Source organism: Pocillopora damicornis, chromosome 9 (assembly GCF_964200805.1).
Source record: "Pocillopora damicornis chromosome 9, jaPocDami1.2, whole genome shotgun sequence".
Lineage (NCBI taxonomy): Eukaryota > Metazoa > Cnidaria > Anthozoa > Scleractinia > Pocilloporidae > Pocillopora > Pocillopora damicornis.
This window is the reverse complement of record NC_142678.1, coordinates 21,273,513-21,297,402: the sequence shown is the minus strand read 5'-3', so window position 1 is coordinate 21,297,402 and position 23,890 is coordinate 21,273,513. Positions and strand designations below refer to the sequence as shown.

The following is a 23,890-nucleotide window of genomic DNA, read 5'->3' as shown; positions in this document are numbered from 1 at the left end:
ATTTGCATCATAAACTCAGCTGATAAAACCCAAACTCAAATGTCCCCTCCATCATTCCACAACCATCCCAGTGAGGCCGGAGAGGGTCACTACTTTGCTCCATTTTATAGATGTCCCGTGGACATCCTTAAAATCAACCCGACTCGAGCGCGAATTCTCTCTCAACGTTTATTTGTGTATCTAATAATGTAACCACATTAATGGAGAGCGATCTCTTCTCTTTTGGAAAGAAACCCAGTTTCCAGTAAGTCATTGGGTTTCTAGGGAGAAAATGACATTTGATCGTAGAGTGTAGACTGGTTAATCTGAGCCCGCAATGATTCCATCGGAGTGGCAATATGGATTCTAAAGGAGAGGAACCACCTCTAAAACGATACAGAGGATCCTTCCAACCCGAAACAGCAATTTTTGGCGCCTAAACTCTTAAATGAAATGGATAAATGCTCAAGAAAGGAAAATAATATCTCATCGGACGACATATTGAAAGCTTTAGATCGTTTCGGTAATGGCTCCAAAACTCCAAGCCCTGTTGGGGAAGACAGAGGTAGGCATCGGAAGTCTCGATTTGAGTTAGTTTTGTCGTAAGTGATGACAATTTTCCGCTATGTCTGTATGTGGTAAAGAACAATATAGTACATTTTTTTAGTGGTATTAGTTTGAAAATGTGTGAAGGAAAACTTGATCAAGATCTTCTCCGATCGACCCGATGTTTACAATCAGTTACAATGTTGCTTCATGTGATATGCGTCATGTCATTTACCTTATTGAAGTTACGTTATAAATGGATTGTCGATCTTGACTTATTCAGTCTTCGAATAGAGAGATATTTTCGTCAGCTTTCTTCCCGGAATTACCAATTTTTTTATTGTGTGCGACGTTATGAATTCACTTCGAATGAGCCCACAGTGAACTTTGCAGACGACAATATATGCTGGTGGTCCAATTTCAATTCCGGTTCTTGGGAAAAAATTGACACATGAAGTCGATTTTCCGTTTCAGTATAAATAATAGTTTTGCGCTTGAAATCAAATCAACTCAGATTAATTCTGAAGTGAACTTTGAGGTTGAAGTGAGCGCACTGAACTAAAGATTAACTAAGAACTAAGCTTATTTTGTTTAAATTTGATTCGATTCAGAGTAAAAATGTCTCAAGACGTCCTAGCTTTTTTTAGATTTAATGAAGCCATTTTCTTCCAAAGGGTAGTTTATCAAAACATTTTGCAGCGCAGTTTTTTTAAATGGCCGCTGAATAAAATGTAAAATTGTTTTTTCCTTTAACAAGGATGAAACTGTGTGGTAATTTCTTGTGAAGATGAGTGTTTTTATTGCCTATCCAAATCTGTTTTTTTTTTGCGCGATTTTCTCGCCGCAGTATGATTTGTTTCAGTTAGTTTTAAGTCGGTCTCCTCTGACGGAAGAAATATTATTTCATTACCAAGAAAGCAAGAAGGACTATCATGTTTAATAATTCAGTATCCTAGATAAATAGTTTTCTGTTGAAGAAAATTCCAGAAACTGATGCAAATCCAGGTTCTGATAATTAAGAATTCAAAACTGTCATATGTAGTTCATGCATGTATATTAAGCATTTTTAGATCTTTGAAGACTGAATAATCAAGGTTCTGAAATCATACTTAATTCAAAAAGTCTTGTCTTTATTTATTTTTTTAACCTTAAAATTGATCTAATCTAAAAAGGTTTCGGAGTAACAAAAACTATATTCTAATAAAGGTATTGAATTTTCTTTTCTTCCCATTGGAATATGATCATATTTTGTCCTAAAATTAACACTTTCTAAAACAACAGACAGTAGTCATGAAGAAATTATTGTTTCTGTTGGCAGCAGACAATGAGCAAACTGATCATGACTGTGTGCATCAAACACTAAAGCAATGTCAATAATTTAAATTTTTTGAATGCATTTATAAATGAATCAAATAATTTTTTGACACAACTGAGAAAGAAGAAACAAGTTATTTTTGTTCTGCCATTAATTTCTGAGAAAACAATTTTTTTTGTTTAGTGTTAAGGTTTATCCTTTGGGATCAAAACAATGCTAGACATCTATAACATGATGTTGCTATCGTACAAAAAATCTACAATTATTATAATCATTTCATGTGGATGAGAACAGTCAAAGTGTAAAGTTGCATTAAAATGTAGGATTCTTCTCGAACTTCTGTTAATTACACAATCTATCACAGCATTGTTTTTTATTAAGGTTATGGTTTTGTGGTCATTTATATTAATGAGATCAGTCAAAATAAAAAATTGTATTCAAATCTGGGGGTTTTCTAAACTTCAGTTATTTATGTAACCCATCATATCTTTGTTTCTTGAATTAAGATCATTATTAATTTTAGATTTTTCTAAGAGCTAATGGTAGTGATTATGGATGTGGTTGATTAATTTTTTAAGGTTTTTGAAAGTTTTTTTTTTTAGTAAAGAAAGTTTATTTTTTTACTTGCCAAAAGTGTGAATATATTACTTTTTGTTTATGAAACAAACATGATTGCTTTGTGCCACCATCTCAACCAATCAGATTCAAACTAAATCCAATCACAGCTTAGTCACTCAGATATTCCCAGGCTTCATGTAGTTTTCTTGATTTCACTTTGAGTCCTCATTGGTTAATGATAATGTAATTCCTAATTGTGATATGGTGGCTGGTTTTACCCAGTTTGTGTCGGTTTTTCATTACCCAATGGAAAACTGCTCTACCTGTATGCTATTGATAAAAAAGTTATAATGTGAAAAAGCAGAACTTGAAAAAGAGAGTTTTGATATATTTAGAAACCACTACATGTTATCAACTTAAATTGCATTTTGCAGATGATCCTTCAGTGCTAGGAAGATTGTCATTTCTTGAAGATCCTCTGGGTACACAAAGACTCAGTTTTATTTCTGCTGATGGGAGTGAAATTGACTCAGATTACAGCTCAGCCAGTTCAGTGGCTCATTTGTCTGAGGAGCAGAAAACCTTAGAGTACGTTTTGCTTTCCATTATGAAACCTGATATTCAAGTTAACCCTTTAACTCCCTTATGTGACAAAGACAGTTTTTTTCTTACAATGTTCTTATTGTTGTTCAAATTTGTTTTTAAGGAGAGAGTGGGAGGTTCTCTTTGGTTCAACTACGTATTACACTAAGGTAAGACACTCCTCTCTTTTTATCAGGGGTAGTTCAGAAAAATTCAAGATTACTGTTGGCGACAGTCTTACAATCCCTGGGAAAGGAAGAGTGATGTATTCTCTTCAAAGTGCTGCTGGCCAAATACCCACTGCACAAAGGAAGTTGTGTGTGAAGTGCTGGTGTCTTTTTCATGTATGAGTATCTTATATCAGTATCCCTGGATGTAAAAAAAATTGACTTTAATATAATGAATTTCTCCCTTTGATTCCTAGATCAGACAACATGCTTTGGATGGCAAGCTTCGGTTGTGCAAGTTTAGGAGTATTTGCTGGAAAGTATGTGCAATTGGTATCAATTGGTATTCATTATTCAGGCATGAAATCCTCTTTTTTGTGTGTGTTGAGGAGGGGGGAGGGGGGTGTGTAAGGAGGAGGAGGGAGATGATATTTTGTAGGTTTTAGGTTTTTCAATTTCTATAAACCAGCTAAAGATATATATTAGGAGTGAACTAAAGTGCAGGTTGTTGGTGATGTGTTGAGTGCATAGCAAGATAGAAAAAATCATCTGGGGAACATGATTTGATTTAACTCCTAATTCTCAGAGCTACAATCCTAACAAATATATAAAAGACAGAATTGTGATGGTAAAAGGGTTCATGAGATGTATCTTTTTTTATGTACTAAGTATTAATTGGACCTTGTGGCTTAATTATTGGTTTTATGATCATACAAAATTTTCTCAGGTTTTCTTGGAGTGTCTCCCTGAACGAAAGGATGAATGGATAACAAAGACAGCTAAACTCAGAAATGACTATGCCATGTTCAAGAACAATGTAAGATATTTCCATATTTTATGCGTAAAAATATTAAATAATAGCAACAGAAGTTTTTAAATCAGCTTCTACTCAATACAATCAGCCAATTTTTTATTTTTTGTGAGAGATAAGGTAAGGGTTTTTTATGTATTTTATTGATAATAAATATTGAAAAAAAAGAATTTGGGTTGTCAATTTTGATATCATGGGGATATGGTAATAATGATATTCCTGATACTGTTAAGGGTTGGAGGCCCAGTAGCTTACAGCTACTAGTAAGTATGTTTATTCTGACCAGTACAGTATCAGAGTTCTCTGATATTTTGCTAGTACCCAAATGTTTAACTCTTGTTTGGAGAAGGACACTCAGAGATAAAAGTGTTTTTCCTAAGAACACAACACAATGATGAGCACTTGAGCTTGGATCCAGGGGTGAGAAGTCCTGCATGCTAACCATAATGCCATTACATCTCCAGCTTATGTGGCTGGCATTCAATGTGGGGGGTGGTGGAGGTTATATGAGCAGAAAGCACAAAGTTTGATCATTAGAATTGGGAGAGCAATACAATCATACCCATCATGCCTGCTTACCATATTTCCTCGAAAAACCACATGGTTGCTTATCTAAAAATTTTGGCTGAAAGGAGAGGTGCTGATTGAAGGGTGGTCACTTAACTGAGGGAGGTGCTTGTTAAGAAATTATGAACCTTCACTGATCCCACATAGCTGAAGCTTAAAAAGTTGTTAATAATTCAAAGTGGCAACAGAAAAAGGTTTTCCGTGTATGCCTAATATTTAAGAAAGTGAAGGAGGATAAGGGTGCCCTTTTTAGAGGAGGGTGCTTGTTTGATATTATGGCCTTGGGTTGGCACTTTTTCTGGGAGGGCATGTGTCTGTTTATTCAAGGAAATACAATATTTAGTTCCCCCTCCCCCTCCTTCCCCCTCCCTCCCCCTCCTTCCCCCTCCCTCCCCCTCCTTCCCCCTCCCTCCCCCTCCATCTCTGTATCTTGGCCATTCTGGTTACCACATGTCATTATTCAGTTTTGTTGCAAAAGAAAATTGAACTTAAGGTCTACTATTTATATTAAGCAATGCTTTCCTACTAAATCATGAAATAATATTATGTGTTCTTTTACTTCAGTGCCTGTTTGATCCAAATAAGGAAAAGAATGAGGACCTGGATTTGTCAGTCTTTAATCCTCTCTCACAAGAGGAAGCTGTAAGTACAATTGTGTGAGGCACAGAAAAAAACATGATATGAAATGAATACGTTTTTGCGGTAAGAGTGCCTGGAACCTTGTTCTAGAGTCTTTTTGCAAGTAGCTTATCAATGAGAACTTCAAGCAGTTCAAGAGTTTGAAGGATGCCATGCATTGAATATCCATCTTGGGCCATTACTTCAATTCTTTAATCTGGTCAATCTTACATCAAGCTTGAGCTTAACAGCAGAATTTTGAATGCTGCTACAGCTCAGTTGTTCCTTTTTTCATCCTTCACACTGACAGCTTATACTGTTACTATACTAGTTAATGTAATTCTGATTGCATTACTAATAACCTGGGCCCAGTCATATAAAGGGCGGATAATGCTATCCAACAGATAAATTGCTATCCAGTTAGTAGTGTTTCGTGACCTTCAAACAACAGGGGCCTGTACATTTAAGAACTTGTGATGCAGCATTGTCATTGCTGAATGTTTAACAAATCAGTTGTAATTATGATACATGTAGATATAATTTTTCTTACCTTTTAGAGCCCATGGAAACAGTACTTTGTAGATAATGAATTGAAGTCGACAATCAAACAGGATCTAGATAGACTGTAAGTCAATTCCTCATGTAAGCTGTGTTGCATCAAGACAGCTACAAGCTCAACTTTTTGACATTGTGGGGGATGCAGTGGTCTAATCGTCAGTGCACTGGACTTCTGGTCGAGAGGTCCAGTTTCAAGACCTGGCCGGGTCAATGTGTTATGTTCTTGGGTAGCCCCTACCTTTACTTTATTCCATGTCTTTAACTCATAACTATGTCACCAGAAGTTTGGTTTTAGTTTCCATAATAAAACTACTGAGCAAAATGGGTAAAGCTTGGAGTGTAAATAAGATCTGATTAGAAGTAATTTAAAACTAAACCACTGTATGATGCTTGTCTAGAGCTTTGATTCCTTTAGTCACCAGTCAGAGGAAATGAGCTGTTACCATGTCTCAGTGGGAATCTACTGAATATACATCTGTACAGCATCCTCCAATAGGCTATTTTACAGTTGCCAAGATTACAGCTACTTAGTTGCCAAGCCTTTGATTTGGAGTAAGGCTGAGGGTGACCTTATTGTGATAGAGACCAGTATCTAGTTGGCATAATAACATATTAATTTAATTTGAAAATCAGCATCGTTCTTATCACAGCATTCATCCTTAGTCTCACTTCTGTTCAAAGGCTTGGCAACCAAGCATGCAACTGAAAAATGGACTATTGGGTTTTACTCAGAGATCTACTGAGAGACAGTTTGCTATGATGATTGTAGCCAGTAAAACAGTAAGAAGTACTGGACTATGTTACTAATAGTTTCTGCTTATACTGGTGTATGATGTGTGCCCATGCAATAATGCTTGAGAAGTAATTCTTAGTCAAAGTAGTTCAAATTAGCAATAAACACTTGTAAACAAAAATGACAGAGATTGATCTCACTTTGATTTCCTGGTTTATATATATATTTTGCAGATCTCCAGAAATTGAGTTTTTCCAGCAGTCAAAAGTGAAGTAAGTGGAACATTTAACACTATCCACCCTACCCCTGGTTTGCATATTCTTCTTAGTGTTCTCTATGCATTTAGTAAGGTGCTGACAAGGAGAATTTGTTTAACAATCATGAGCTTCTTTAGGCAGTGATCATTTTCTTTGTTTTTTGTGACCCAAGTGTGTGATTCAAGAGTGATGTTTTAGAAAAAAAAAAGTTACACTGTACCACAATCACTCTTATTGGTTTAAGGCTTTCAAGAGGCTCAAGTTTTGCAAAGAGATAACCATTTAGTCCCTATGTTGAACATATTTTTTTTCTCAGGGAAATGATGCTTAACATACTGTTTTGTCATGCAAAAAAGAATGAAGCTTTGAGCTATAAGCAGGTACAATGTTCAGGGTTTTAAATATTTGTTATGTGCATAACCCAGACGAAGAAGAACCCTGTGTTACTTTTGGGAATTTGAACCCCAGTCAGTTATGATTTCACTGTTGGATAATCTTTATCAAAATATCTGCAAATATTTTTCTGTTAAACCATCAGTTAAGAGGTGTATCATGTGCCCTAACTTAAACCTCAGCCTTTCATGAATTTCTTTTACAACTATTCACAGGGAATGCACGAGCTTCTTGCACCAATTGTGTATGTCCTAACAAAAGATGCGATGATCTATCAGCATATTGAAGGTTCAAGCTTGTAAGTGAGCTCCTTTTTAAAATTCAAAGATGTTTTCTTGTTTGTTCTGTTAAATTGCATGCACTAGGAAGGTAAAATGATGATACTATTTGTGTTTATTTCACAGGGGGATTGCCAAAGTTCTTATGGACCCAAAATACTTAGAGCATGATGCTTTGTGAGTGTTCATGTTTTTTTTATTATTTTTTCTCATCAAAAGATTCCAGATCTCATTTTGTAATTCTCCTTACTGTCTGCTATACAGTTCTTATGATATTGGATCAGAGAATTTGGTATTGGATCAACTGATAATTCCCTAATTGTTATTTTTCTTTCTCGTTACTTGTCTGATTTTCTAAGGAGAAATTCTCAATTGGTCACTCAACTTAAATGTAGTTTGCATTTGATTACTGGAACTTTCTGGAATTAAGACTTAAAAACAGATGATTTTAACCCTTAACTCCCTCAAGTGATTGATATGAAACTTCTCCCAACTATATTCATACATTATCCATCAAACAAGCAATGAGAATACCCAAACTTATCAGTTAGAAGTTCTTATCTTGATCTAACACCAAATTCTCATAGCTAATTTACAAGAAAATCTAAAGAAGCTAGAGGGGAGAATTGACAATCACATCTTGGGAGTTTAAGGGTTAAGGACTCCAAGGAGTAAACCATGGGTGACACAGTGGTCTAATAGTCCTGGGGTTGAGAGTCTAGGTTTCAAGATCTGGCCGGGTCATTATGTTGTGGTCTTGGGCAGGACACTTTCCTCTCACAATGTCTCTCTCCAACCAAGAGTATAAATGGGTTCTGGCAAATTGTCAGGGAAGCCTGATGAAATTCTGGAGGGGGGGGTAACCTTGTTATGGACTAGCATCCTAGCCAGGGGGGAGTAGTAACACACCTAGTCACTTCATGCTCCATGGAAATCAGGAGAAGCTGCCGCTGGTTGTGCCACTAGGCTCAACTACAGACTTTTAAGGAGTAAGCCAGTTCCTGTAATGTAGTTGTTAATTGTATCACATAGTATCGTGTTTTTATAAGTGTTGTGGTCCGAGTATTGTGTCTTAATTTTGTTTCATGGAAAAATAAAAAATTGGTATATGTTTGTGCCATTAGTGCTCTGTTTGTTCAACTCATGGACCAGACAGAAACTTGGTATCTTCAGTTACCTGTGAAAGGACTTCCTGAGAGAAATAAGGTTAGTACACCCGTCCTGTGTTTTGCGTAACGTGATAAAACATGGGCTGTGCTTGTGGTTTGTGAATTTTCTGGGAAGATTTTGTTACAACTTTCTGAAAGTCAACACAATTTGAGTTAATTTATTTATTTTATTTTTGTTATTATTTTCATTTTTGTGTATGTCTCTTTTTTTTCACACTTCAGAAGTGCCACATGATTTGACACTTTTTTTTTTGTTAATGCACTTTTTGCTGTTAGTTTTTGGATCCACATGTTGAACCGTTCACAGATCAAGAAATCATTCCAGTAAGTTACACTCAACATGCACACTACTAACCTGGTGTTCAGGACAGACAATTTTGTATTCCGCAAATTTTCACAGTGTGGTTTGTATCAGGGTATCCATTGTCAATGTAATCGCCCTTGGGAGAGGTTCATTGGGATAGGGAAGTACTTTTTATCCCGGTTTCCGTGGCACGACGCGATTTGGTTCGTCATCCTGCCCTAGCTTCTCCTTACATTTCTACTGGACAGCTTATTGATATTGTAAGGAGAAAATTCCTTTTTAGTTAGTCTTGGGTTTAATCGATCGGACAGTCAGACCCACAAAGACGCAAAAATTTTTGTTGCGTTTGAGGGGTAACATTTATTTAATTGTGTAGTCGACAGCCATTGTAAAGAAACTGAATCGAATCCAAGAACACATGCTGAGGAAACACGACCCTGAGTTGTGGGTTCACATGAGGAACTTGGAAATTACTCCACAAGTATATGGACTGTAAGTAAAAAACAAACAACCGCTATCCCAGATTGCTTTCAACTCCTATTTGGAATCTACTTTGACAGATACAGATATGATATCCCATTGAAATAGTCGCTTACCCTGGTGAAATAATAATTTTTCGTCGCAGGGGGCGGCTTCACCTTAAATGTCAGGAAGCACAAAAATATATCAATGGTATCATTACTTCTTATATGTTTGTTTTAATTCGGCAGTCGCTGGATTCGCCTACTTTTTGGACGTGAGTTTCCAATGGATGACGTTCTCGTGCTATGGGATGCTTTGTTCGCTGATGGTCCCATGTTGGACTTGGTAGATTATATTTACATTAGCATGCTCAAAGCCATTAGAAAAAAACGTAAGTTAAATTTGACGAAGGTTTTTACGGTACAAAACGCCGACTTTATTAAAGAGTTTTAATTCCTTGCCGACGCCTTTCCTCTTGTAGCAAGAGGAAGCTTGAACGATGGGTTTGGTGGAGCCAGAGCGCACGAAACGTCGTTTATAAAACCACATTTTCGCGAAATGCTTGTTCCTTTTGGTGTGTTGTCACTGCAGTCTGTGTGTACTCCATTTCTATCATAACTGAAATGGCCTAAAGAACTAGAGCATTAAGGATATTTTGACTCGTTGTTTTTGTTTATTTGCGACTTAAATAATTAACCGGAATATGTATGCATACATATATATATACAGAAAAGATGTAAGGAAATAGCCTCATCTTGGTGTTAAGCGCATAAAAATGGTCTGTTTGGTTTGCAAAGAGCGCCTGGTCTATATTTTTCTTTATTAATTTTTATTCATCGCTGACCTACCGGTACTGCCGCGATGCTGAAATGAGGTTTTCAAAGATTAAGAAGTCCCCTCAAAGATGGGGAACTTAAGACAGATTACAAATAACGAAGATAACGACCTCGGGCAATATTTTATTAGCATTTTATCACGAACGGTTGCTCAGATCCTTGAAGAAGGACGATGGAGAACTCCCATTTCAGTAGTAGCTTTCCATGAACGGAAATTGTACTCTTGTCTGCGCTTATCCATGGCATTCTTTTTATTGCGAACATTATTGATTTGCATTGGCCACTTAAAACTTACACTTGAATTTTGTGTGTCTGCAGTGCTTTCAGGAAGTTACACGGTTTGTATGGGTTACCTGATGAAGTTCCCACGTGTCTACGATGACGTGTACCATTACGTCAAAGCGGCGTTAGCGATGAGAGAGAACAAGGTGAGTTGTGATTGAAACGGTGTTCTCTGTCCTTTTTATGCTTCCAGAAACTCGTGGATCAATGTTGTGCCGGTCGTCTTGGAGAATACCATACGAGATTGAATGATAGGTAGTTTTAGATATCACGACGGCTACACCTAGAAAAACTTTGATTTAAAAACGAGCTTCCATCTCTTCTAAGAATCTTGCGAGCAGGTCGGTAAACGCGACTGACCTTTTTTTGCAGCATTAAATGTTAATGCAGAATTGAGTTCGCTTTGCAAAAGTAAATGAGTTGCTGTGAGAGTTTCTGATCTCAGACATGGTATAGTTCGATGATTTCACGTTGCTGTTTTTCAGAGGGCGGCTGGAAAATGCAAGGAGTTTCAAAACGCACGTGCAGAGCGATTTTTGTTTTTGCTCAGTAAAACCTTTTTTTACGACACTCTCGTTTCTCTCGCTGTCGAGGTTTTCTTGAATTCTGCGCAACAGCATACTTTAGAGAAAACTGTTACCTTAACATCTTTGTCTCTTCATCCAGCCGTCATCTACTCAGTCCAGTCCCGGCATGTCAGGTCCGTCTGCTTCTCATCCCTTGGACTCATCCGGGACACTTGCACCGAGAAAGGTAAGACTTTTTGTCACGTGACCTTTCAGGATAAAAAAAAAACATTCTTGAGTATTATTCTTAACCATATTCTGGTGAAGAAAAGTTTTTTCAAAATTGATCTTCTCTGATGTTCCCAGCTTAAGCTTTTTCCATTTCTACCTTAAACTTTTTTGTTGCCGTAGAAACAGGGACCAAATAGGCCGCAATCTGCTTTCACGTCATTTACCAAGCGATATCAGCAGTTTGTTGAACCTACAAGACCTGCATCTGTGAAGCCTGCTGGGAAGACCGTTAGTCAACAGTTCTCCAGCTTCAATAACAGGGCTGGTTCAGAGGAGGAGCTCTTCTCCAACAGTCCACGGCCAGCCCGACCTGCCTCTGTTCCAGCTCCCGAGTTGAGGGAGCGCGCGGACTCTGGGACACACTCGGCCGGTCCTGGAAAGAGCTTGAAGTCGCTTAGCAATCCCCTCAAAGGGAAACTCATGGCCCGGCCCAGGACTCGCCCCAAAATTGAATATGAAGAATTGGCTCAGGTTAGGTAGCAACTCGTAATTACTTGAGATCTTGCTTTGGAGAATTTCAAAATATCTACTTTGTGAAGTGTTTACGGCTCTTTTAAGTAATATTTCATTCGCTTGAACCTCAGCAAAACGACGCTTTATCTTTGTTTTCTGATGTAGGACCACGAGCGACTCCAAAAACAAGTGTCTTCCCTGAAATCAGAGCTCGATAAAATGCAAGGCTTGTATTTGTACTGCGGCAGGAAAATGGATTCGTACATTGGTGAGCACCAGTGCATAACCTTTATTTTTGAAAGTTTTAACGGCTTCTGTTGTTCGTTTTCATGCATCTGGATTACAAGAAAGACGGTGAAAATTTAGCTGAGTGGTCGAAAAATGAAAAATAATATAAATGCACACAGGAAGTACCCGACGCTGTTGATCTTAGTAGTAAGCAGGAAACTTCTGAAATGCGAGGCCTCGCTCGCTAACGAGTCCTCTTTGCCTCGGTTGTTAGAGGTTAGGACCGTGATACAAAAGGTCTGAGGCTCTCATCTTCGTTACAAACCCAGATTTTTTTCCTTTGTGTCAAGTCGTGTAAGATATTTGCAAAACTACTTTTACTTATAGCCTCTTTTTTTTCTGTATTATTTCCTCAGATCTTCTTCAAGACGAACTTACGAAAGACGAAGATTGTGTTCGAGACATCGTATATCTGTGTTTAGCCGGCTTAAAACAGGCAAGGAGTATTGATTGTCTGTGAACTTAAACTTTCGACATGGATTTTGTTTTTTCTTTCGTAACCACCTTCAACTCCGACAGAGTTGGTTTTTTTTTTCATTTTTGACGCTGGAAGGCTGATGAAAAGATAGAAGTCCTAAATTGTAATGAAGTGTTCTCGAGAGCACTCTTAAGTGAAATTTCCCAATTGGTTTATGATCGCGGTACTTTCTTGGACACTGTGGAAGCCCCACAACAGATAACTGGTTTGCAGGGTTAAACATTTTAGCGGTCATATTAGGTTAATGTAAGAAACATGGACGAGGAACGAGAAGTGGGAAAAACGAGAGCCTCTTGATGACGCGAATAAGGAGAGACTGATGCGAAAGACGATTTTAGAGATAATCGGAGCTATAACAAAATTCTCGAACGTGATTGGTTATCACCAGCCGATTTGAGCACCAATAGGACAATGTGCGCGTCATGCTTGTAATTGGACAGTGTAATAGGACAGTTAAAGGGACAGTTGACACGTGGACAGAACGCGTCATCTGCGCCTTTTTGTCTCGCATTTCGCCGAGTTAACTGGTTTTTTTTGTTGTTGTTGTTTTTTAATGAAAACATATACCTAATGTCCAGTTTCTTTCTCAAATTTTGTCATAATTTTGATTAATTGGTAACAGGACTTCGTGTCGTCCAATTCTGACTGTAATCATACTCGTGACCGACAAATCAGACTCCCGCTTCGCGGTGGTCCGATCTTGTTAATCACCCATTTGATTACAAACCGAATTGGACTTTACTCGGTCCCACAACCATAATTAACGATACATTTTATTAAATTCAAAATAAATGTTCAACAGGTTCGGGATTTATTGAAAGGAACTTTGGCATTTCGAGGATCAACAATTGAGACAGAGTGTGATTTTATGGAGATTGATAACAACATTGCTTCTCGGCTGCAAATTCCGCCACAGAATCAACAGAAACACAGTGAAATTCCTGAGAACCTCCCTGTTCCAATGATGGCCAACTTTGGACACTTTGAGAACTCAGATGAAACTGAAAGCAGCTTTATGTCTGCTGGTGTTAAGCAAGGAAATATTCAGGAATCTGAGCATTCCAGCGAGGCAGACAAGGAAAACAACGGAAAGGAGTTTTCAATGGTTTCGGCTGAGATGGAAAGCATTCAACAGCAGCTAAGAGAGTTAGAAAATTTAAACGCGGAGATTTTCGCGGGAAAACATGATGGAAAGGCAGAAAACCTGAAGGAAAATTTTGCTGCTCTTGAAGATGGGGAAAATGTTGGTGCAAGAGATCTGGTGTTTAGATTTGGCGAAGAAACTGGAACCTTGGAGTCGACTCAATCTACTCGTCTGCTTCAAGGAGAGGATAAAGTCGGTGATACAACGGCAGAAAGACGTTGAAAATTCCGATCTGCCATCTCATGATAAGTTAAAAAGAGAGAATGAGAGAAGCGAGGGCGACAAAGATGAGTTAAAAGCAAATAATTTTCAAGGAATCGTTGGTAGCTTAACTACGTCATATGACACCGATCATCTGTGTAACGCAACTAGTCCACTTTCACTGCCCATTTCTAACCCATTGACCGAGCGAAAGAACAATAACGACAATTTTCTTTCAGGAGTGTTACGGGGCGATCCTCTTGACAGGGAATTCGTGTTTGTTAATCGAGACGGCACAGCAGAGAGTGAGCTCAAGCCTAAATGGCACCCTCTGGAAAGCAGCGGTGAATCTTAGCTTCCCTGAAAACAATTTTTGAATTGTAGATGAAATTAAGGAAAATTTAGTTATAATTTTATACTTACCTTAGTTTTTTCATAGTTTTATTGAATCAAATTTTTGTTTTGAATCGCTTTGCCATAAAAAGCGTCAAATTTGTAGATTGTCCGCTTCGCAGCTGTCACTCAGTGACACTGCTTTAGTGTCACGCAACGTACCGGTATTTGAGGATGTGTCGTCGCGTGACATTCGATAAATTGGCAGCGAAATTGACCAGATTATAGGAGATTAGTAAATTTTATCACAATTTGTCACGTGAACAGCGACAAAGGGAAAAGTGCAGCTTATCGAAGAACTCAATTCCATCATTAACTGGTGACTCGAGTGACTCGAGGCAAAAATTTTTAAAAACCTGGGAACGTTTTCTTTACAGTTGGGACACGGATTGCTTTGTAAGCTACCGTGCAGGAAAGAAAATATAAAACTATCCTAATATTTACCATTGCAAATGTTCAGCTGTCCTTTCAGAAGTCATGTCGTAATAGCGGTCAATTCGACTGATCACAGGTCTGTTGATGTTTGATGTTAATTTCCGGTAGTCCAATTTCTCCTGCATGGTTGTGGTTGGCTCCAATTGGACCAATTAAATGATCCAAAAAATGTTTGAGGGTCAGAGGACCTTTGTCATTGGAAATGACAGTGTAAAGAGATGTAATATCCATAGTGAAAAGAAGTTTTTCTTGGCTAGGGAAATAAAAATTTTAAGTGCGTGTTGGCTGTTCTTGATTTATGATGGTAACGTTTTGAGAGTGGGTGCCATAATTTTGTGCTTTCTGTCTGTCAAAAATAAGTCAGAACCAGACTGTCTCACATAAGTTACTAAAAACCACACAAATCCAATATGTCACGGTATTTTTAAAGCGTGTAACTTTTTTGATCTATAGTAAATCAACAGGATACCCGTACTTGAATAAGCTTTGCGCTCGAAAAGTCTCAAGCTTTCCTTTTCGCTTCTTTTGTTTCTCGTTTACAGATTTCTACGAAAGTTTCAATTTTCTTTCGCTTATTTTGTTTCGCAAAATAAGCGAAAATCCTTCGAAATTTTGCTCGTGAAATTGGCGAATAGCCGGCTAGAATTGATCCCCTCGAAGATGTTCGATGTCTAAGCGCTATGTCACTTGCGCATGCTCGACGTTTGACGGCTAGCACGGAAGCACTGTGGCAGGACAGAGCAGAATAACGTCGGTGCATCCGCAAGGCTTTAGCGCGAAAACGTATTCAGAGTTATTTGCACGTTCGATTTTCTATTCTGTTACTTCAAGGAGTTGTTTCCTTGCCGCTTTTCACACCCTTTCAGAAATATTTTCAAACAATTTTCTCCTTAAAAAATTAGAAAATACCTTCAACGACAACAAAATGCCTCGGTTTTAAATGCAAGCCTCTTTTTTCTTCGCAAATTTCGCTGAATTTTTAACCTCGAGTGCGTGAGCCCGCGTTATTGACCTCAAAGCTGTGACGAAGCATTTCTTTATTCAGCTCTGCCCAGTGGCCGTAGAAACCGTTGCTGCGTGAGCTTGGTTCCGGAGTCCTCCTTTAAATTAATATCCATCTTATTTTTAAGCATGTCTCACACCTTCCTTAAAAGTTTGCTCTGATCCATTCTCATTGAGTTGAAACCCTGTCAAAAAAGCACTAATATCTATTTTTGAAGGTTTGAAGGATTCATTTGATGATTCAAAGAACCTCAAATCCCATTGTCGCTACGAGTTTCGTGTTAGTATAATTGTCATAACTTATTCATCTTATTTTTCCCCTAATGCATGGTTAATTCTAATTAAATTACCTTTTTTTTTAATCAAGATTAGGGCCATTCAGCGGTAAGATGGGTGGGAAACTTTGGGTGTAACTGTTACACCCAAAGTTTCTCATCAGAAAAAGTGTTTCTCGTCAGAGAAAGTCCATCGTTCTTCTTTAAGAAATGGCTGGCGCAATTGTCATCAATTCCACGCCGTGATCAACTACAGGTTTTAGAAGCATGTATCATAGAGAAGAGGTTTAGAAAAGCAAAGCGTGGTTTTCGGAAAGCGTAACAATGAGATGCTCCAACGCACTCGGTCTGAAAATCGCGTGATCACACATTTTTTCTCCACGTATTTGTGGTTTAGTTAAAAAACCCTTCTTTATTAAGATAAACTATGCATTAAATTTTAGTTTGTGAGGTTTAAAAAATTCTCACACGAAAGAAAAAAAAAAGGAATTCCACCATGTTTCCTACACTGCTATGATATATATACCGACCTAAATATACTCTCGAAAGTATTGCTATATTTATAATTCTATAGAGGCTCTTTTTTTAAGATAACTAAAAAACGAAAAAGTTTAGGTTTAGAAAAGCAAAGCGTGGTTTTCGGAAAGCGTAACAATGAGATGCTCCAACGCACTCGGTCTGAAAATCGCGTGATCACACATTTTTTCTCCACGTATTTGTGGTTTAGTTAAAAACCCCTTCTTTAGTAAGATAAAGTATGCATTAAATTTTAGTTTGTGAGGTTTAAAAAATTCTCACACGAAAGAAAAAAAAAGGAATTCCACCATGTTTCCTACACTGCTATGATATATATACCGACCTAAATATACTCTCGAAAGTATTGCTATATTTATAATTCTATAGAGGCTCTTTTTTTAAGATAACTAAAAAAAGAAAAAGTTTAGGTTTAGAAAAGCAAAGCGTGGTTTTCGGAAAGCGTAACAATGAGATGCCTAAACGCACGCGGTCTGAAAATCGCGTGATCACACATTTTTTCTCCACGTATTTGTGGTTTAGTTAAAAACCCCTTCTTTAGTAAGATAAAGTATGCATTAAATTTTAGTTTGTGAGGTTTAAAAAATTCTCACACGAAAGAAAAAAAAAAGGAATTCCACCATGTTTCCTACACTGCTATGATATATATACCGACCTAAATATACTCTCGAAAGTATTGCTATATTTATAATTCTATAGAGGCTCTTTTTTTAAGATAACTAAAAAAAGAAAAAGTTTTGCGAAAGGAGAAAAAAAAAAGAAGGAAAAGAAAGAACAACACAAACCCACAAAAGTTCTGCAAGGACTATCAAAACTCAAACGCTCTTGGAAATTATCTTGTGAAATAGAATCTACTAGCAACTGATTTCCCAGGTTTCCCCTAACATTATTTGGTTTGCTAAGAATCACAAGAGATTTTCTGCGGTAAAACAGAGGCGTCGCTCTCTAAGAGTCTTCACTTAACCTAGCGTTAATAACACACGGCCAAGATGTTCCCTAAGTTGCCCGGATGCGTGAAAATATTCTCCAAATAAGGACAATTTTGATGGAAACGGGAATAAAATGAAGTGGCACAAATTAGGCTGAAATTTTTGCGTGCTATGTTACTTCAAACTGGAGCCTCTCCAATCATAATCATTTGAAGTATGGGAGAATATGGCTACAGAATTCGAATGACCACTATGTAGAAATTATGAAGATAACTAAAAATAATTATTATATATTTAAATTATTCGGTGTTTCCGAATTATAAAGCCGCTTGCTAATGATGAAACAGATATCTTGATCAGTGACAAAGATGTCAGCAAACTTAACCAAAACAATGAATGGAACACAGTTCGTGTCGAGCTGCTTCAACACTGAAGCACAAATAATCGCTGAAATCTTTGCTTATTGTTTGGTTTTTGTAGTTTCGCTGGTTGGAAACACCTTGATCGGAATTGTTGTTTACAAGAAAAAAGCGCTGAGAAAGCCCATTAATTTTTTGATTGTAAACATGGCCATGTCCGACCTGCTGTTCCCGATTTTCCTGTTTCCTAACAACGTGATATGGTTACACACCAGCTCTTGGGTGTTCCGCGGTCTTTTTGGCAAGGCTTTGTGCAAACTTGTTCCCTTCTTCATAGAATCCTCCCTTGTTGTCTCTGTTCAAAGCTTGGTTCTGATCGCAGTGGATCGATTTGGAGCTGTTTTTTATCCTCTTCGGTACCCACTCATCAGTTTAAAGCTGTGCCGGTTCCTTATTCTCGCCACTTGGATCATCGCCATGGCTGGCTGGTGCATAAACTTGTTCACCTTTAACCTTGTCGAATATTCAGAAAGACTGGCGTGTGTGCGAATCTGGAGTGAAGCATTGGGAAAGTACTTTTCCTTTGAAACCTATATTGTGGTAATGCATGTTGTATTCCGATATGTCCCTTTGATTTTTATAGCAATAATTTACGTTTCCATTGCTATAAAAATCAAATGCCAGAAGACGTCAGGCTTGCAAATAGTCAATTCAAGAGAACGCCGTTTGAAGAGAGAAAGGAAAGTTCTGAAGATGTCCGTTGCCATTGTGTCAGTGTTCGGAATATGCTGGTTGCCTCACACCATCGGCTGGTTCCTTATCACATTTTCATCGAATACCACTATGATATCGTCTTGTGGCTTTCTATACTTTAGGTCTGTTGCCTATTTCCTTGCTGTGGCAAACTGTGCTATAAGTCCTTGCATCTGTTTTACTTTCAGTGGGAATTATCGCGGGGAACTCAAGAACATTCTTAGCTGCTTTTTCTGCTAATCCGAAGGCTTACATATACAGTTGCAAAATAAAATTGTTACATAATCAGGCCGAAATGAATTTCCTACGGATAAGAGACAAATTGAACTCGGTAACAAGCCTCCATTAGATTACAACCCGACGACATTGTGCAATTTCTAATTCGTGATTTCAGTTGTTGTTGTTGTTTTTTTCAGCCTAAAAACAGTTAGCCTCTGAGAAAGAGAAATGCGATCATCTCTTTTAACATACACACACAAAAAAACGTCTAGATTCTATTCCTCTATCTATTCCTTTTTCTACTTCCTGTTTATGACGTGTATAGATATAATCATAAGCCGGAATTATCTGTATTTAGCTGTAAGTTTTATTAAAAGTGATTCAAAGCTGCGCGTGGACCTAAAATTTGTAAATATTAGCCTTCACAGTAGGTCATAGATCAACTTATCACACTCAGCACCGTTGTTAAGTGAGATTCATGTTTTTTTTTTGCGATTCGTGAAGTTTAACAATTGTTCTCTTAATTTGTTATTTGTGGTTCACCTTGATAATCCAAAAACCCTCAAAAATCCGTGTACCTTAGAGCCAACCGATTTTCAGTTGTATAGGAAAATGAAACGCAAATTTTATTTTCGTTTTTCGTTTTTCTTTGCAGCAAAAAAACGAAATTGGACTTCCATTTTCGTTTTTCATTTTTTCCCCACCGGCAAGGAAACGGAATTAAAATTCTCTTTGTGATCTCCGTTTTTCCTTTTGTAACTTTTGAAAAAACGGATTTCAATTTTCTTTTTCGTTTTTCGTTTTTTATTTTCGTGCGGAATTTTGATAACGGATTACAAGTCGTTTTTCACTTTTCGTTTTCAGTGAAACTGACAATCTTTGTTTCAGCGGGAATATTTAGGAAACTAAGATGGCGGCGATAGAAAATGTCTTAGATAAAGACTTTGTCCGTCGGTTTCTTACCGAACAGAAACATATTTCCGAGGAGCTTGTCTCTGAAATCAAGGCTCGATATCCGAATCTAAAGGGCTGTAGTTTACGAAGCGTTAAAAGGTTTTGTAATCACCAAGGAATAAGGAAAAGAATGCCAGTTTCGTATGAAGCGCTTAAGTGCCGCTCTCGCTAAGATCGCTCCTCTCGACTTCCCGTCGGAAAAAAAGTTTTCTTTTATTTTTTTCCCGTGAAAAGGGTTTAGGACACATGTTTTAAAGATAGTTTAGTTGTTCTCGAATTCTTTTTTTTTTCCGCGTCGCCACAAGCCAAACATGATTTTTGGCCAGACCACCCGTGTGGACAGCGATCGAAAGAGTAGAAATTTCACAGATTGTGTCCAGCGCGCAGCGACTGCAAAAATATAGCTCACGGAATTCTATCTTGCTACAAGTTACAAGGTGCCTTCATTTAGTTCACAGAAAAAATATGGAAACTTCAGCTGAAATATTTTTCATACAAGCGTGATCATAGGAGAGCCTTCTCTTCGACCTTAATTTGCATATAAAAATTCACCAATTTGTACGAAAGGATTCTCGAAATGCGGGCGTTAATCGAGCTAAAAGAGCATATCAGTGTATAGTTTATACACCAATGAGGTCACCGATTGCCTCAAACCCGCGGTTGTATCTGTAGCTTTCATCCACCAACATTTTAAAAACAACGCAAATCCACGTGTTCGCTAAATTGCGCTCGTGTCAGTGATAATTTGCATAATTCTGAAACTCGACGAAGATCTCCCTTTGACTGTTCAAACTTGGTTTGTTTATCTTCTACGTTCTACGTTCTACAAGTTGTAAATACGTTACAGTGTTATTTAAAAAACAACATGCATACACTCTGAAAGAATTCTAATAGTTTCTCCCGAGATTTTGCACACGGAACGCGATGGACTAGCCCTCCTTTCTACAAGTTTGTTTCCATCATTAATGATTTTACGCTGTTATGGACCACAACGGTTTTGTGCAGATAGACCTGATATTTCAACGAAAATTATCGAGAAGGCGCCTTCCGACCTCCTTTGTTAACTTTGTAAGTCACGCAAGCGCGCAAGCTTTACGACCGATCACGTTTACACAACGTTTTAGGACAACTCGGCATCTATTCTCGGCAAAAACTAAAAGAAAACTTTTTTCCGACGGGGAGTCGAGAGGAGCGCTCTTAGCGCGAGTGGCACTTAAGCGCTTCATCCAAAACTGGCACTCTTTTCCTTATTCCTTGGTGATTAAAAAACCTTTTAACGCTTCGTAAACTACAGCCCTTTAGAAAAACTAAGAACGAAGATAAAATTTGTGTTTCATTTTCCCATACAATTGAAAATTGGTTGGCACTAAGGTACACGGATTCTTGACACTGCTTCAAGTTGAGGTGAGCGTATGCGGGAGAGCATGAGTGGTAATAAAGATCGAGATTTTGAGAAAACTTCCTTTTGAAACCAAAATATCGAGATTAGACAAATGATTTGGTTGCCTAGTTCATATGGACACGTGCATGGACAGGTGACTATTAATAGTTAGTTTTCATATTAATTAAACTTTGTATAAACTTTGTAAATCACTTGAGTTCTAGCTGCCCCGCACAGAGTTAGGAGACTAGCTTACGTTAAAGGTCCTGTTGTATTTCGAAGAAACGATTAAGTAAAGAACGTGGATAGACAAGGAATTCTTATCATCAACAAAATCTTCCTGGTCAACTATGCTGTAACCTGAGGTTGAACTTAAGCCTATTTTTCTCAGTTTCTCCTTGCAAAAGCAAGTACAAGGCAAAGCTGATACAACCGAAAATAAAGAGTGGTTATCCATTGATATATAGCTTTAGCACTATCACTGTAGATAGTAAAATAAATCAGGGCTCCATAACATTTTTAAGAAACTAAAATTTGCCAAAGGGACAGTTAAACCATCTCTTGGACTTCACGAGCATTTTATCGAATGTATATCTCGTCAGCCTTGAATATTTTATGCAATCAACTTGAAATGAGAAGATATTGTAATTCAGTAATAATAAAATGGGAGGAACAAAAAAAAAAAAAAAACACGTAAACTTAAGAGTCTAAACAATTGCTTCCATATCGCCCATACGCCTCTAATTAACTGCTGTTTCGTTTATTTCAAGAGATATGAAGCACACGGGAAGTTTGGAGAGTACGAAAGATATGTAGATTGCTACGAGTTGCTCGAGGTTATGCCTCAAGCAACTCTAGCTTCTTGAGTGCTCTCTAAAACTTCCGAGTGCCTCATATCTCGATGAATACACTGCTGAAGAATAAACCACTTGTTTTATAACATTTTCAAAACAGTTTTTTGACAGCTGTTTGTATAGGTAATCACATGATTTTGAGTGCAATTTTGGATAAATCAGCATGAGTAATATTTTCGAAGGCTAAAACAAATTATACACGTTGACTGCAATTTGTAGTCTTTAAAAGATGTACGAGTGCTACAATTTATTTCAAATTGCACGAAATGAATCATGTGGTTATTAAGAAATAAAAAACGCGCCGAGTGCGTTGTTGAGTTATATATGCACGCGGGAATTTTTAAGAATTCGAGAGAAGTGCGGAGAAGCACGAGCCGAAGGCGAGTGCTTCTCACACTTCTCGAGTGTTCTTAAAAATTCTTACGTGCTTATATGACTCAACAATGCTCGAGGAACAAGTTTTTTTCATTTCTTTTATAAAATGTATTGTGAATTGCGCGCGCTTGAACCGATGACGTAGGCTGCGTGCATTATTGAAGAAATGTAAAATGGTTTCCGTGTTTACATAGCCTGATGTAAACACGCGGGAGGTTGGGAGAACACGAGATAAGCGTAGGAAACCACGACGCGAAGCGGAGTGGTTTCCAGCTTATCGAGTGTTCTCCCAACCTCCCAAGTGTTTACATCAGGCTATGTAAACACGGAAACCATTTTACATTTCTTTTATAAAATAACTAATGAAAGAGGAACGAAAACCGTGTTTACATACGCTCATGTAAAATGGTTTTATGGCCAATCAGAGCGCACGTACTATTTGAATTATTTTATAAATCTCAACAGTGCACTCGTGTGACGTAAGGCACGTGCTATATGGAAATATAATAAACTCGTTCTAACCAATCACGGCGCGCGTATTTCTCTCAACTTTTTATAATTATTAATAATATACCTGCAAAAAATTCCGACTGTTTTTCTTTTGAGTCGCTTGAGAGCAGTAACAATCACAAGTTGGTTATCAGGCTAGTAATCCTCCCCATGTTTCTTAGGAACTGTCGGGTAAAACTCCGAAAAATTTGTTTAGATGTAGAAAATCTCTTTCGTTTTTAAATTTCAAGGAACAGTTTTTCTTTCCTTTTTTTTATATCAGTGCGCGCGGTGCACGTGATTTCACAAATTAGCCAATCACATCACAGAACTCTAACCTTGACATTGGAAAACTGACGTGGACATTTTTCGCGTACTTTTCTTTTTTGTTTTTATTGAGTTTAGTTGTTCTTTTTGAGCTTTCGTTGGCGCAAATTTGTTACCCCTTTGTTTGGAATCTTAACATTTTAGAAAAATGTTGTGGTTCATTTAAAAAGTTTAATACATATTTTCTGCGGAGTTTGGTCTCTAGCCTCTTTTTTTGTAAATTGGATTTTTTACAAGGGTGTCCAGTTTACACGTTTCAACACCTTCGTCATAGCTTTTTTTGGAAGCCCAAGACTTCCAGACTTATGCCCAGTTATTTATGATTTTTGGAATGTTTTTGTTCTTACCATTCTCCTTCCAACTCTGAATCAAAACGTTGTTCCTTTCCGTTGACCTGTCCACTGTTTTTTTTTTGTGCGTTCGCGACTTTGCAATCAATCAATTTAATTTCAACTTTCTGTACTCAACTTCAACTTTTTTTCAACTTTGCATGCATATCATTTTCCTAGATTAAAATTTTTGAGAAACACAGCGTACAATAAATATATGATAAATCGCCTTTTTCCTAAGTTAAGTTTTAATTAAACAAGAAAAGTTAAATAAATTGTTGCTAAAGGAAAATAATGATATTATTAATCATTATATTTTATTCAGAAATCAAGATTTGGAATAAAAATCAGAGCATGTTTGCAGACTCTGATCAGACCTCAAATTCAGTATAAGAATTGTCGGAGTTCTCACATAATAGCGTGCTAAGAAGCAAGGCAAAGCTGACATAGAAACATTACGAGACAACAACTTTATCAGAAGAACAACTAATTTTACTATTAAGCAG

The 23,890-nt window shown here is 37.5% G+C and overlaps 2 protein-coding genes across 5 annotated transcripts; both read left to right on the top strand.

Annotated features, from left to right (window-relative positions):
• The first annotated feature begins 307 nt into the window (after positions 1–307).
• On the top strand, positions 308–14,883 carry LOC113679667 (TBC1 domain family member 5-like). 4 transcript variants are annotated; one of them, XM_089182550.1, is made up of 21 exons: positions 308–544; positions 2,833–2,986; positions 3,105–3,150; positions 3,405–3,467; positions 3,875–3,964; positions 5,090–5,167; positions 5,701–5,768; positions 6,668–6,706; positions 7,008–7,071; positions 7,300–7,382; positions 7,489–7,539; positions 8,487–8,568; positions 8,808–8,855; positions 9,212–9,327; positions 9,546–9,688; positions 10,452–10,561; positions 11,082–11,168; positions 11,333–11,683; positions 11,831–11,933; positions 12,310–12,389; positions 13,234–14,883. In XM_089182550.1, the coding sequence occupies exons 1-21, from the start codon at positions 433–435 to the stop codon at positions 13,795–13,797; spliced, it is 2,532 nt and encodes an 843-aa protein (XP_089038676.1). In that variant the 5' UTR covers positions 308–432; the 3' UTR covers positions 13,798–14,883. The 4 variants fall into 4 exon arrangements, with proteins under 4 accessions (XP_089038676.1, XP_089038677.1, XP_089038679.1 ...); XM_089182551.1 differs by having other exon boundaries at positions 316–544; positions 11,339–11,683; XM_089182553.1 differs by lacking the exon at positions 8,808–8,855 and having other exon boundaries at positions 317–544; positions 11,339–11,683.
• Positions 14,884–16,405: 1,522 nt separating this feature from the next.
• LOC113679677 (RYamide receptor) lies at positions 16,406–19,065 on the top strand. Its single transcript, XM_027196642.2, has one exon. It carries the CDS (start codon positions 17,713–17,715, stop codon positions 18,694–18,696), a length of 984 nt encoding a protein of 327 aa, XP_027052443.2. The 5' UTR covers positions 16,406–17,712; the 3' UTR covers positions 18,697–19,065.
• The last annotated feature ends 4,825 nt before the right edge of the window (positions 19,066–23,890 follow it).

What these genes read in the sequence shown, in the direction of transcription:
- LOC113679677 (XM_027196642.2), top strand. Translation starts at nt 17,713, where the DNA reads ATGTCAGCAAACTTAACCAAAACAATGAATGGAACACAGTTCGTGTCG.
- LOC113679667 (XM_089182550.1), top strand. Translation starts at nt 433, where the DNA reads ATGGATAAATGCTCAAGAAAGGAAAATAATATCTCATCGGACGACATA. An exon ending in CATATTGAAGGTTCAAGCTT is followed by an intron (nt 7,383 to 7,488) that starts GTAAGTGAGCTC and finishes TTTATTTCACAG; the next exon opens with GGGGATTGCCAAAGTTCTTA. An exon ending in GAAAATGGATTCGTACATTG is followed by an intron (nt 11,934 to 12,309) that starts GTGAGCACCAGT and finishes TTATTTCCTCAG; the next exon opens with ATCTTCTTCAAGACGAACTT.